The sequence below is a fragment of the Juglans regia genome, chromosome 5 (assembly GCF_001411555.2).
Source record: "Juglans regia cultivar Chandler chromosome 5, Walnut 2.0, whole genome shotgun sequence".
NCBI classification, from domain to species: Eukaryota; Viridiplantae; Streptophyta; class Magnoliopsida; order Fagales; family Juglandaceae; genus Juglans; species Juglans regia.
Genome location: NC_049905.1, coordinates 461,720 through 475,377, shown reverse-complemented (window position 1 = coordinate 475,377; position 13,658 = coordinate 461,720). Strand labels below are relative to the sequence as shown.

The 13,658-nt window shown below is 34.6% G+C and overlaps 2 protein-coding genes and 1 long non-coding RNA gene across 7 annotated transcripts; 1 reads left to right on the top strand and 2 right to left on the bottom strand.

Moving 5' to 3' along the window:
* Nucleotides 1-3,130: 3,130 nt before the first annotated feature.
* LOC108988350 (RNA polymerase sigma factor sigD, chloroplastic) lies at nucleotides 3,131-6,427 on the top strand. Of its 3 annotated transcripts, none has more exons than XR_004801551.1 (6): nucleotides 3,131-3,709; nucleotides 4,081-4,308; nucleotides 4,379-4,519; nucleotides 5,333-5,533; nucleotides 5,631-5,736; nucleotides 5,989-6,063. XR_004801551.1 is itself a non-coding variant. In XM_018961602.2 (6 exons), exons 1-5 carry the CDS (start codon nucleotides 3,278-3,280, stop codon nucleotides 5,679-5,681), a joined length of 1,053 nt encoding a protein of 350 aa, XP_018817147.1. In that variant the 5' UTR covers nucleotides 3,131-3,277; the 3' UTR covers nucleotides 5,682-5,727; nucleotides 5,989-6,067. The 3 variants fall into 3 exon arrangements, 2 of the variants coding, with proteins under 2 accessions (XP_018817147.1, XP_018817139.1); XM_018961602.2 differs by having other exon boundaries at nucleotides 5,631-5,727; nucleotides 5,989-6,067; XM_018961594.2 differs by lacking the exon at nucleotides 5,631-5,736 and having other exon boundaries at nucleotides 3,134-3,709; nucleotides 5,989-6,427.
* Nucleotides 6,428-6,960: 533 nt separating this feature from the next.
* Nucleotides 6,961-10,110, bottom strand: LOC108988363. Its single transcript, XM_018961614.2, has 5 exons — nucleotides 9,743-10,110; nucleotides 8,761-8,838; nucleotides 8,171-8,270; nucleotides 7,785-7,927; nucleotides 6,961-7,364 (listed from the first exon to the last, which is right to left on the bottom strand). Exons 1-5 carry the CDS (start codon nucleotides 10,049-10,051, stop codon nucleotides 7,155-7,157), a joined length of 840 nt encoding a protein of 279 aa, XP_018817159.1. The 5' UTR covers nucleotides 10,052-10,110; the 3' UTR covers nucleotides 6,961-7,154.
* Nucleotides 10,111-10,616: 506 nt separating this feature from the next.
* Nucleotides 10,617-13,658, bottom strand: LOC108987702. 3 transcript variants are annotated; one of them, XR_004801483.1, is made up of 7 exons: nucleotides 13,521-13,658; nucleotides 12,144-12,336; nucleotides 11,960-12,058; nucleotides 11,788-11,852; nucleotides 11,557-11,671; nucleotides 11,430-11,469; nucleotides 10,617-10,986 (listed from the first exon to the last, which is right to left on the bottom strand). It is a non-coding gene; the product is annotated as an uncharacterized LOC108987702 (long non-coding RNA). The 3 variants fall into 3 exon arrangements; XR_001995573.2 differs by lacking the exon at nucleotides 13,521-13,658 and having other exon boundaries at nucleotides 12,187-12,966; XR_001995572.2 differs by lacking the exon at nucleotides 13,521-13,658 and having other exon boundaries at nucleotides 12,144-12,964.

Here is a 13,658-nt window from a genome sequence, read left to right as displayed (position 1 = left end):
TACGCCGTCTCGCGCCGTCGTACTCGACACCGCCGGTCTCATTCTCTTCCCCTCCGACCGGCGTCCATTCCCTTCCAATCTCAGCCCCTCTCCTGCCGCCGTTGACCGCCACGAGCGAATCCAAGCCTCGGCCCGTCCGATTCTTCGTCGCCTCCAGTGCTCCGCCGCACGCCGACGTGGCTAACACCGCCTCATCCATTCTCTTCCCCTCCGTCCGGCGTTCCTCCCCTTCCAATATCAGCTCCTATCGTGCCGCCGTTAACCGCCACGACAAATCCAAGCCGCGGCTCTCTTTTTTTTTCTTTTTTTTATAATTTAATTTAATTGTTTTTATAGAGGCGGCTGTGTTGTGTTTTATTTCCTTTAATTTTAAATTATGTAAATATTGAATTCAATTGTTACATTTCAGTATAAACTATTTTTTTCCTTTTATTAATAATTTTTTTTTAATGATTTATTAAAAAATAAACTTAAATATATATATTTTTTATTTATAGATAAATTGAATAGTTTATTAATTAACTTGAAATTAATTACACTATTTGAGGTAAATCTATAATTTCTAATGTATTATAGTTTATTTAATTTTTTTAAAGGAAAATGATAGGGTTACTACTCTCCTACTACTCATTTACTACTCTTTTTATATTTTATTTTTTTTAAAAATTTTTATTTTATTTAATGATTAAGGAATTGATTATTAATAAAATTATATATTTTTTTATTTTTTCGATTAAAGATGTTAAAAAAATACTTCAAAGAAAATGATAAAAAAATAAAAAACTTGAAATTAACTATAAATAGTAATTGGATAGTAATAGGGAAGTAACCCTATCATTATCTTTTTTTAAATGTAAAGGATGAGACTTTATAAAATATATGATTAAATTATTTAATACTTACCACTGTCATTTTCAATTTTAAAACTGACACATTATATATTTATTTTGGAAATAACAAATATACAACATGTGCATCCAACTATAATTATTAAGAGTAATAATAGTAGGTTGGTTAGTATAATTACAAATTTTCATAAGGAAATAAATTATAACTTTTTAATAACTTAAAAATATAATATGTCATTATTACTATTTTATTTAGCCAAGTGTGAAAATGTTAAATAAATTAATGTTTTTCATTATTATTATTTCTTATAGTGTTTCTGTTTTAATAATATTAAAAAGAGTTATGAAAACTTTTGAAGTAAATTAAGATGATCTGATTTGCATTCTTAAATTAAAAGCTAAACTGCCTTTGAACTAACGTAATAATTTAACATTATTTGTAGTGTTAAATAATATGGTCTAGAATATGTTAATATATATTAGAACATTTTTAATTTTTTCCTTCTTTGAAAATTTATATAATGTTGGAGGGAGTTAGATGAGATGAAATTTTATAAAAAATAATTGAAAAAGAGAAAAGAGAAAGAGTTAAATAAAAAATATTATAAAATTAAAATATTATAAGACACTTAGATTATAATTTTATAATTGAGAAAGTTGTAATGATTATTTTAAAAGTTTTGTATTTCAGTTATGTTTAAAAAAGAGATGAGATATGATATGAAAATTTTGGAATAAAATATATTTACAAATAGACTTTTATTTGAAAATAAGTAAGGGATGAACATTGTTCTTATCAATTTCTTTCTCACTTTTTTCCTGTTTTTCTCATCAAATTCGGTTCTCTTATGTTTTTACTCTTTTGCCGATTAGGTGAGTTTGGATACTGAGGTTTTTTTTTTTTTATAGGTTAGATCCTAATTAAGATGAGATTAGTTGAATTGAAAATGAAAAGTTAAATAAAATATTGTTAAAATATTATTTTTTAATATTATAGAAATATTAACCTTTTAAATAAGAGATTTTGGTAAGCTTAACCAAACAATATTTTATTTTTATTAAAAAAAATAATCTTAATTTGCTTATGGATGTTACATTTCATTTAAATGCATTCAATTATTGAGTTTGCTGCCTAACAAAATTCAAGATTCTCACTATTGGATATAATCATTGATATTAGGGTTTATAATATGAGATAAAAAGGGAAATTAGTCAAAAATCCTTACTCATATGCTGCTTGTGATAATATGATGATTTGCTTTATACGATAATTCTATCTGAAATTAGTCATATTTTATTATCTATTATACATCTCACAATATTTAATAGTAGATAACTGGGCACACGTGCAGCGCACGTTGCACTAACTAGTATAATATATATATATATATATATACACAATCGATTATTCAACCAAAAGTTTTAAAATATTTTTATATAAAAAAGTTTCAAAATACTTTTAATAAAAATATGATATAAACTCAAATAATGCAATTCACGTATTTGATCTCAAAAATCATTTTTTCGAATTTCCTTGTTTAAAATAAAATTCTTAAGCTAATAAGGTTGTGGAATAATACTACTATGTCGCTCAATTTTATCTCTTATTTTGACCGATCATATATTTAATTTTTTTTATATAATTTTTTTACTTATTAATTAAGAAAGTGATTATTAGTATATTGATATTTTTTATATTTTTAAAAAATATTTAAAAATATGAATAAAAAAAATTAAAAATAAAAATTTTGTCTAAGAGACACGCCCAAAGTGCCAGCAGTGACTGTTGGACATCACCCTGGCAACACTCTAAGGTTGTGATAATGTTGGCATTTTGTACATGATTATAAATTTTCTCTTAAATCAAACAAAAACAAAAAATCATATTTTTAATTTTTATCATTCAATTCTGCTATCATTTTTACTAAACATAAGGATAAAGAAAATTAATATATTTTTACCTCTTTCATATTTTCGTACTATGAACAAAAAATTCACTTCAGAAATACAAGTTTTTATGTGCCTATAATATAGTTTTGAAGATGAACAGAACACCCATCCGAACCAAGAATACTGCATATATATATAAATATATATATATTCTATAATAAAGGCTTGATTGAATTGTATTTTTAATTACCATAAAAACTGAAAGTAAAACAATTTAAGAAGCTGTCAAAGTTTGATTTAATCGGTAGATAGATTTTGCACATACGAAGAATGGAAGGGGTAAAGGACATCCACACAGCTCCTAACTTCCCTTTTTATCTTCTCTGCTGCAGCAGCACTGAAAACGGACAAAGCAGTTTGTCCCACATGAAACTATGGCAGGACAGAGATATCTATCAAGAAAAATCTCCCAATTCTGTTTTTGCTAACCCAAGCTTCCACTCACTCACTCACTCACTTTTTCGTTTACTACCTTCTTTATGGCTATCACCACCATATGCTCGTCCCCAGCCCACTCCCCAACTCTTCCAGCCATTTCATCACTCAAAACCCACCACCCTTTCCCCCACTTAACTGTTTCCTCGTCTTTTTCCACCAAGTTTGGCTCAAACTTAGTCTCCAACGATGCATTAGCCATTGCTGCGGCAGCCCAGGCAGTGGCGCTAGCGCATGCTGCCATGCAGGCAGCCAGAGATGCTGTGTTGGCTGCAGCTGAGACTGGAGAGGTTTGGAGTGGCAGAGAGATTGAGAAGGGGCTGGTGAGGTATGAGAGTGGCTGTGGAGTGAGAAGGAGGAAAAGAAGAAAAGGGTTGGAGGGAAAAAATGGTGTAGGGTCAAGAAGTTCGCGTGGGTCTGTGAAGTCCAGGAATTTGAGCTCAAGAGAGGAGGCAGAGCTTTGTTTATGCGTCAAGGTAGGTTTGCATGTAAAAGTGCTATAGTGGCTGCTATTCAGTGTTAGTGTCATCGAAGTGATGCAGATTCTGAATTTTAGTATGTCTTGTGGGGCTTGAATAATTGTCTGTGTTAACCTCTTTACACAGATTGTTTACGGCCAATATTTTTCTAAGTTGTTTGTGAATCTCAGAACTCCAATTGTCTGCTACCATATTGCAATGGTTGGCTTCTTGAGTGTGTTCTACAAATTTCCCGTTAAGATATATAACGGAATTCAATGGTCGATTGTTCCAATAATAATTGTTAATTACTCTTTTTAGGAGTTCAAAAAGTAATCAAATTCAGTATTATCTATATAAGAAAAATATATGCTTTTGAAAATTGATAGGAGGGAGCAAGACTAGAAGTGGCAAGTACAAGAATCACCAAAGCTCAAGGGCGTCAGCCAACCTCAAAACAGCTGGCCAAGGCCATAGGGATGGAAAGGAGTGTAGATAAGATATTGTGCGATGGGAGAGACTCACGAGAAAGGATTTCTCGGAGCTACCGGAGACTAGTTGTCTCCATTGCCAAAGGTTATCAAGGCAAAGGATTAAGCTTCCGAGACCTCATTCAGGTTGCCATACATTTTACTCTTGAACACTGCTTACTAGCAGAGTGCTGATAACCCTTTTTTTTTGGAACAGGAAGGGAGCATTGGCCTCCTTAGAGGGGTTGAGAAATTCGAACCAGAAAGAGGATACAGACTCTCAACATATGTGTACTGGTGGATTAAACAAGCTATTATCAAAGCCATAGCAAATGAATCTAGAATAGTGAGATTGCCGGTGAGATATCGCATGAATCAACAATTTCTTTAAAATCATTACTACTTCCTGGTTAAGCCTATCCAACTGCTGAGCATTATTTTCTGTTGAGGATGATTTAATCGTCTAAGATTCTTCTTTGAGTATAGATTTTGTAAATATGTGTAGAGTCTATATGCTTGTCAGTTTGTGTAAATATGTTAACATCAATCTTCCCAAAAAACAATTGTCTGGCTGAGGAAAGAAGGGAGGGGTAGGAGGTTGTGAGGCATTTCAATGCAATATATCGTGCTCAAGCAGAAACAAACCCAGGTTTTGTTGTCAATCCATACTGGCTCAAAAACTAACGTCGTCTGTATATTGTCAAAGGATATATCTGTGAGGTCTTCTAAATCTTCATGGTATGTCAAACCTGTGAAAGTATTAGTATCTCAAGTAACTTATTTGCATAAGTATTTATAAATTCCTGATGAACCGAGTTATTTCATGTCTTTGGGATTCTTTCTTTTGTTCTCTCATCATGATGCTACTAGCACAAACATGATGTTCCCATTGAGCCGGGCCTAATTTATTTATTTCTTTTCTTTCTATTTTGTTGTCATTTTTGTAAATTGTATTTCCTAAAACTGTTCTGTCAGATGCAAAGCTGGTATTTGTGGTGGGTAGTGCTGATGTTCAGGTTGAGGTTGTGATATCGATAGATTGTCTTATGATTTAAGAGGAGTTCTAAGTTTAAACTAGTAATTTCCTTCTGGTTCACAAATTTCCTTCACTCTCTAGTTTTGGGAGGTAAACCAGTAATTAGTGAATGCATGGTTAGCTGGTTATGTGCAGGGACACATGTGCAGGATGGTGGCAAGAACTGCAGAAGCTAGAAACCTCTTGAGTAAAAAATTGGGGCGGCTGCCTACTCATGATGAAATTGCTGAAGTGCTCAATGTGCATATTTCGATTGTGAGACTTGTTTCTGAGAGGAACAGGCCACCGATTTCACTGGATCGAGCAATAACTGATCAGGGCAGCATAACTCTCCAGGTTCTTTTCTTGAACTTTATTCGAAGCCTCTGCTTATTTTTTCATTTGAAACTTAATTTTTTTCAAAAGGAAGCTTGTTTTTAATGTTTGCTTTCAGCTTCTTGTTCATGTTTCCTTTCTTCCCGCAACATATTGGTGGCTCAGATGATAAGAAATCATGTATCCATGTTGAAAGTCAGGCCATGACTTTTCATGTTAGTAAGGTTATAAGCCCTATATTTCCTATATTTTGAGAATGCTCAAATGTTCATGGATCCCCCTTCTGAGAAATGTGCCGGGAGAAGGGATTGAAGTATCACCACCACAATAAAAATTTCAAATTCTTTGCTTCTATAATCTGGTGTGCTCGATCGCTCTGCCCTTTTGGATTATAGTCTCATTTGGTTCTACTTTTGCACTAGCCCTTCCTCCACTGTCATGTGTCAGTGGCATTCTAAGTTCACAATCTTTTGCAGGAGATTATATCAGGACCAGATGAAACAACGCCGGAAAAGATGGTAAAGAAACAGCTAATGAAACAAGAGCTGGAGAAACTTCTCACATCACTTGATAAACGAGAAGAACATATATTGAGATTACACTTTGGGCTCAATGGAGAGCCACCCCGGTCCTGTGAGGAGATAGGAAGAATGTTAAAGCTTTCGAGAGAGAGGATCCGACAGATCAATGGCATCGCTTTATCAAAGTTACGACAGACAAGTGTTGTAGACATTCTAGAATTGTATTTTGTATAGATGTTCTTGCATTGATTAACAGAATCAGAAGATAGAGGGAAAAAAGAATATAATATGATGATTTAGAATTGTACATTTAGACTGTATCATATTTTTTAAGCTGTAATAAACCAACGCACAGGAATTCTCATATTCCAATGTCAAATCATTTTGGCTACTTTTCACAAGCTTTTCATTTGTGCTTATTCTCTCTTCATCAAATGCTACCAACCTGATATCCTATCACATGCTGCACCAATTACATCAGAGCTGCTAATTGAGTTCATGGTCCGGAAGCTGTTGTCATCTTTAATGAATTCCGTGCATTTATACACGCTACTTATTTTGAAGTCTCATCAGCAGGAAGCACATAAGCTCATGTTCAAAGAGATGACTCGCATAATTTACCTTCTAAGTTACACATTTAGGAACAAGTGACCTGGTGGTAAATTTAATCTCAGGATGAAATGCCCAGGTGGCTTAGCAACAATAACAGCAATGATGAACTGGATCTTATTGGTTACAAGAAACAAAAAAAAGTTAATAATAAAGAAAGAACAAGGAGAAGAGAAGATCATGATGATTAAGTTATATGGCGGGAAAGATAGTCACCTACCATTAATGAAGTAAATATGAATAACCTTAATGTACGAGGTTAACCCATCGTTATAGTCAAAAGTGATACAAAAAGCTTAATGCTTACGGGTGTGGACCTAAAAAGAAAAGAGGGCAATCCCCACTGTAGATTATATTTTATCACGATTAAGTTTCTGTTGACATAAATAGTTTTAGCAAGTTACCATAGATCATAAGATGACATCTCCATGGGCAATCTTTTGGAACATGAACATTCACTTTTCGAGGCGGGAACACATGTTACATCGTTTGATATTATATATCAGACATCCCTAGTCTGATTTGTGCAGATTATGAAGGATGTACAAAGAGGCAGATGATAAGAAAATACATACAGAATAACTTAACAGATCCACACCAGTGGCAATTGTTACCATCTTGCTCCTCTCAAACATCTTAACTAAAAGAATCATGACAATAACGTGTCCCACTTTTGTCTTCAATTCATCGAGTGAGCTAATTTTCATCCATCGAGGCCTCTCCTACAAATCAATAAGAATCATTTGGTTATCTTTGTGAACTCAAAGAAGAAGAAGAGAATAAATATAAAATGGAGGGGAGCGAAAAAGCCATCTAGCTGAAAGAATATCAGCAATTCTGCACTGTAGTCTATTACCCCTCATGCAGTGAGGAGAGGCAAAACACAAGCTCCTACTGCTCATAGGCTACATACATCTGATGTAAGGGCAGTAAAGTTAGAAGCTTTTCACTCAGTCTAATATCCTAAATTCAAAGGTAGCATGCTACATGATTAAAAGAAGCCAGTGGTTAAGGAATGAATTGGTTGTGTTAAATTTAAAAGAGGAAGCGTTGATGGAATTCCTGTGATATATGATGCATGCAGATGCTGAAAACATTTTTTAACAGAGAATTTCTGAGTGTAGTTGAGGGATTAAGATCACCTTGAGAGCAAACATTCCAAACAGAGAGGAGCCCTTGAGGGCACGATCAAGACTGGTAGGCACATCTGGAGGCACATTACTGATAAATAATCCATATAAGCCCATACCGAATATTAACATGACAGTCCCAGCAAGATAAACATCTGCAGCAGAAATATTTTCTTATATCTCATCACTCACAGAATTTTAAGATCAGAAGAGTTGGTATTTGTGTGCAAAAGGTAAAAGTTGGTGGAAAAGAGTTTTCCATCCAACGAAGAAAATGATTCCCCAATTTTGAAGCCATAGAAGTTCACATATGTGAATTGAAGAATTGTGATGTGAATACTTGCATGTTAGCAAAATGAAAGAAAAATTCTGCTGAAGTGAATTCCTTAGAATCTAACCAATAGCTTCAACTAGTCGTAGAACCATCTTTCCTGTGTGAACCCCCTTGGCACAGCCCGTCCAGTAAACTTTATATGCATCTAAAATATAAACACAACCCTACAAATAATCCAAAATAGTCAGTCATCAGTTGCATATGCAAATAATATCTTTTGTGCGCATGTAACTCATACAATTTTCTCCTAAATAATCTTTTGTGATCAGGCTCGATTATGGATTTTTTACCACCTTTTCCATGGGGTGCTCTTATCTCTTCCTTCTCCAAGCACAGATTACAGAAGATGGAGAGGAAAGAATCGAGAAGAATGTATCAACAACTGGTTTTATTAGGGGACAGCTCATGATGTTCTTGATACTAGTTTTATGCCGGGATAGGTAATGATGTTCATATCGATCTATCATGTGCATTTAGTTACAATAATACAAAAAAAAAACATCTAAACCTCTTCCATCATCATCAAATAACAGAAGCTCAACGATGAATATAAAACTAACAACAACAGCTGATAAGATGTAAATATCTTCTTCAGATAGGATATAATGCTTCTCTTTCAATAATTTGAAATAATCAGGGAAGACGGGGAAGTACATTGAGAAAGCACAAAAGAGAGCCGGCCAACGAGCCTCCAACAGCCAGAAGTGCCAAGAAGCGGAAGTCAAAAATTGCCTGCTCAATGATGGACAAACAAGAATTGCATTTAAAAGCCTATAATATGCATAAAAATATATGTACATATATAGAAGAAATTCACAACTGATTTGACAAGGAAACTCTATAAAACAGGACAAAAGCAAAAGAAGAAGAAGAAAAAATATTAAAAATAGTGTGTTGTAGTGCATATTACAAATTAACGAGCAACATTCTCCCAGGAGACGAGTTTATATAACCTTAATTTTCAGTGATGTGATTCTAATATTCTGTCAGCTGACTACATGAGGGAACAATGACTAACCGTGCTGGATGACTAAATTTCTGATTACTTGAGTCAGACACCAGCATAAAGACACATCTTTAAAATTACTTGTCACGGGTAGAGGTGCATGGGCATGCCATTCCTCGATGAAACACATACATTGGGCAAAGCCCCCAGTTTATTATTTCCCATAATACATACTGATACAAGTGAATACACACACACACACACGACAACATTATAATATAAGGCTATTCATGACGGCTATGTTGAAGCACTGGCTGATACCGAGTGTCCCTTGGCTTTGCCCGAACTCTTGTTTAGTCACTTCCCATTATCTATAAAGGGGCTTTATATAACTTATACAGGCTTTATGGTTTTTTGGTCGCAAGTATGAAGGCAATATCCTCTCTCTATTTCTTTTGCTTAACGAATAAACTTATTTAAACAGCATAATGAACTCTATATTTATTTCATCCAATTTACCCAAGAAAATTATCTAGATCATCAAAGTACCAAGAAAGAATTAGCTTTTATTGATCCATTGATCTGTAACTGATTCACAGTTTAGTTGAAGTATTCTGAATTCAGTTCAAAATGGACCAAAAAAGGGTGAAAAGAAGCAGAAGAAGAGGCAAGTGTTATGAGTCTACCTACCCTCTCAATGGACGATTCGGTGGACCTAATAAAACGGGCAACCGGGTTGCCGTGAGGGTTAGCTAGGGCATAGTTTATACCCGAATCAGAGGGTGTAGAGGGCTCCACAACGAAGTGTTTGGAGGACGAAGATGTCGATGGAAGCCTGGGTTCACTTGGTGGTGAAGATTTTGACTCACGGGATGAAGATGATGACGAGGAACTCAAGGAAGCGTACGGATGAGAAAAGCGGGGGCGAAAGTATAGAGGGCGGCGAATAGGGACGGAGATGGATAGTGGTGTGGTGGAGATGGAAGCGAAGAGAGCCATTGCAGAGAGAGAGAGGATAGTCTGTAGGCTGCGCTTTTTGTTTTTTTTTGTTTTTAAACTTTACCGCGAGATGGCGGGTAAGAACGGTAATTTAGGAAGGAAAGAGGTAGGCCACGCGTGCGAAAATCATCGGGACAAAAACGATCCACGCATTACATCCAAGAGAAAAAATCGTGTTTTGGGAGCAAGATAGATACAATACATGCACAAGCTTCTAATACAGTAAGATAGTCCGACGGCTCTTGTGCATCATTCTTTCAAATCATTGACTTAAAAGTTATTTGTTATGTTTTATTTATGAGTAATGCTAAATATAGTTATGTATTGTATAAATATCGCGTATTCTTTTTAAAAAAGAGTAAGATTTATTATTAAAAAATTAATTTATTATTGTGGATCTTATATTTACTCACTTTTTTATAAAGAGTGTGCAGCAATTATACACTGTGATGACTGCAAATATTATTTATCTTTGTTTATCTCGTATTAGATGTCAAGTCAAAAATATTACAAAGATAATTAAAATGATAATAAATAAGTTATAACTCATCCATTCTGCATCATGTTTCATTGGATGGATGACTTTTCGAGAAACATCTTCATTTGATCAGAATAATTTTAATTTCTTTACGAATCAGTACAACAATATTTCCGGCGCTCTCTGTGTGGATCACTGGATGTTTCTAATGCAACTGTTCTGTTTCTGTTAAATACAAGTGATAACTACAATAAGATCGTGTCAAAGAAGCTCTCGATATGTATCCACCTAGTTGTTTGCCTCATGTCAAACCATATCAAAATTGCAAAACACATTAAGGAATACTTTTTTAGCTGAGTTTTCTGTGTCATCTTCTACTCATCTTCCATTCTTGTCTTTTTGCCCAGGGGTCTTGGAACTCCTGTTCTTCTGTCAAATCCTCTCACACAAATAAACCCTGTAAAAACATAATAATTCCTGTGATTATTTGTAATTTAAATGAAACATCCTTAATTTCATCAGGTATAATCAGATAGACACTAGGTATTATGAATCCTTCTTGTCAATGTTGTTTCTATTCTCATACTTTTTTATACTTTTTTCTTTTCTGTGAAACATCTTCCAAAAACATATTCTTATACTTTTATGTGAAGCAGAAGCAAGCCTCAAAAAGTAGTTTATTCAATATCATTGTTTCTTTGCCATTTGGACCCTGCTTGTGTGTGAAACAGTTTCAAAGTGCTTTCATACTCAATAAAGTCTGTTTCAATGATGTTATGAATACCGAAGGGAATACTTATCCTGTGTACGAGCATTTCACTAATTTTCTTATTTCTTTGTTATCTTTAAAGCTCTTTGTCATAAGAGGATCAGATTTGGATGAGTGAATCACAGTAGTACCTTCCTTAAAAGCAGCTCCGAATTGCATCCACTGATAAACCTGATTTACACCCAAAAAAGAAAATTATCTCTGGGACATGAATTCGACCCATCTAATTTGAGCTCTATTCTTGTAATGCTTGTTTACCTCTAAATACTGCAGTTGCTGAAGATGCAAAGTATGCAGTTCGCCGTTCTAAATGCCAAATCCATTCTCTAGGAACATGGATTGGGTTTTGGCTAGTTTCATCATCAGCAAATACCTGCATGGGATTTCTACATATGTTGTAGCCTGACAGCTTGAACTAAATTGCTAATAGTTTCATAACATGGAAACAGTCTATATTTAAAGAAGCAAAGAGTTTTCAAATAAATTGACCTCATTAACTTGAATGTATGTTCCATTGAGAGGGAACTCCCCTTCATTGCCGTACGACTGGGTATCTGTTCATGGATTTTTTTTGGGTCATTTCTTTTTATATAATGGTCTACCATATTTTATTGCAGTTATGACAACGAGATTGTGTTCATGGGTTCTTGATTTTACTCACCAAAATTGTTCCTCGAATTGTGTTGGAGTTCTGTTCTCTAATACTATTGCAACAAAAGCATGCCTCCTCGTTGCAAAGTCTCCAGACTTGGAGTTACACCTGACATGAAACATTGCCACGATTAATTTGATTAGCATACTATAGAATCACGACATACTATCTGTTGAGACTTCAATTAATGTACATGTCTCTTGATTTCTGAAAGTTGGATCTTTCAATTAATGTACATGTCTCTGTCCTTAAGCGGCCAACATTCTTCAATTTAGGCATGGGGATGGAAGCAGCTTCTGCAGGCAAAGCAAAAAGCTCTTGAAAAATTATGGTTGCGAAGCATCACCAGTTGGTTCTCATCCGGATTCTGTAAATAAGGCGATATCCTGTCAAACCCGAGTTTGATAGTAGGAATTTCATCAGCATCGCAGTTATCGTCAAATAAATCTTCAATATCCCTTTCTTGTGGTTCTGCCCATTTGTAATGAACCCTCCAGTGAAGGAAATATTAATATAGAAGATAAAGGAAATCAAGAACAAAGGAGAGATAATACTAGATGAATGTAACAATCATGCAAGACATGAACAATAAAAAAAATGATGATAATAGCTACGCCTTGGGTATTCGAGGTCCCCAATTCATCCAAGAAAAACCAGAAAGTGTTTCAGCAATAATCTTCCAGAATCTCCAAACAATGATCCCTTTTTCTCTATATATAATGGAAATTCAGCAACAGCTAACAAAGGCCTTGGCCCATTCTAACTAACATTAACTAGGTCCATGGGCCACTAAACAACCTTTACTCAACTAAGTTGGACATCAAGCCCAGCCACTTTAATGGGATTCATAACAAATTCTACCGTCTAGTTGGCTGAGTAGGCTATGCGAGGGTCCCTGGAAACCTCAAGATCTGCGCCGCATGAAGAACTGCATCTTCTTCTTCCGCTGCATAAAGTTGTTTCCTAGGAACATCCTTTGGTACGTAAAACCTAAAGCCCTAGCAATTAGGTTGTGTACTTTACTACAAGTAGTTATGATGAAATAGAGAACTTTTCTAGGCCTGCCTAGTATAAGCTCTAAATGCATAAATTATAAGTAAATGTTTTTTTTTTTTTTTTTGTGAAAAAGTAGACTTTACAAAAAATAGTTTTTTTATATTAAAGTTCAATTTTTTATAAAAGATTTGTATAAAAATTTTACATTTAAAACTTGTATATATACGATTATGGAGGCGTGCGTACGTAGGTGTTGAAACTTGAAAGCTTGAAGCTGCTAATTTGGTAGCTAGCAGACAGGCTTCCTTACTTTCTGAACCATGTAATTGATGCTGCATGCATGCATGTATGCCTGCGCTGATGATGGGTTAATTAATGATCGATGCTAATAATTATATAACCAAATTAATGGATCGCACGGACCCTTCGATCAAGACATGGTTGATTCCCAAAACTAATAAGAAAAACAAAACCCACCTTAATTAAACATTTCAAACATTGTATTCTTTTAAAAAAAGAAAAAAACATACTCCAAAGGATAAAAATTTCATAAAAAGCAAGAGATTGATCCAACCTAGACGTTGGTGTATCCGTCGGTCAACTGCAATCATAATCGCTATCTTCCCCGGCCGTCCTGTCATGACTCCTTACCATAAAAAAAGCATTGACTGCCACAAAGGTAACACAGATTATCAGAGAGAAACAGTACTAG

Bases quoted from the DNA above. Each gene is read 5' to 3' on its own strand.
- LOC108988350 (XM_018961594.2), top strand. From the start codon at position 3,278: ATGGCTATCACCACCATATGCTCGTCCCCAGCCCACTCCCCAACTCTT. The intron at 4,520-5,332 runs GTGAGATATCGC...GGTTATGTGCAG, and splicing joins CTAGAATAGTGAGATTGCCG to GGACACATGTGCAGGATGGT. The intron at 5,534-5,988 runs GTTCTTTTCTTG...AATCTTTTGCAG, and splicing joins AGGGCAGCATAACTCTCCAG to GAGATTATATCAGGACCAGA.
- LOC108988363 (XM_018961614.2), bottom strand. From the start codon at position 10,051: ATGGCTCTCTTCGCTTCCATCTCCACCACACCACTATCCATCTCCGTC. The intron at 8,839-9,742 runs GTAGGTAGACTC...ATCATTGAGCAG, and splicing joins CCGAATCGTCCATTGAGAGG to GCAATTTTTGACTTCCGCTT. The intron at 7,365-7,784 runs GTGATCTTAATC...ATTGATTTGTAG, and splicing joins TTGGAATGTTTGCTCTCAAG to GAGAGGCCTCGATGGATGAA.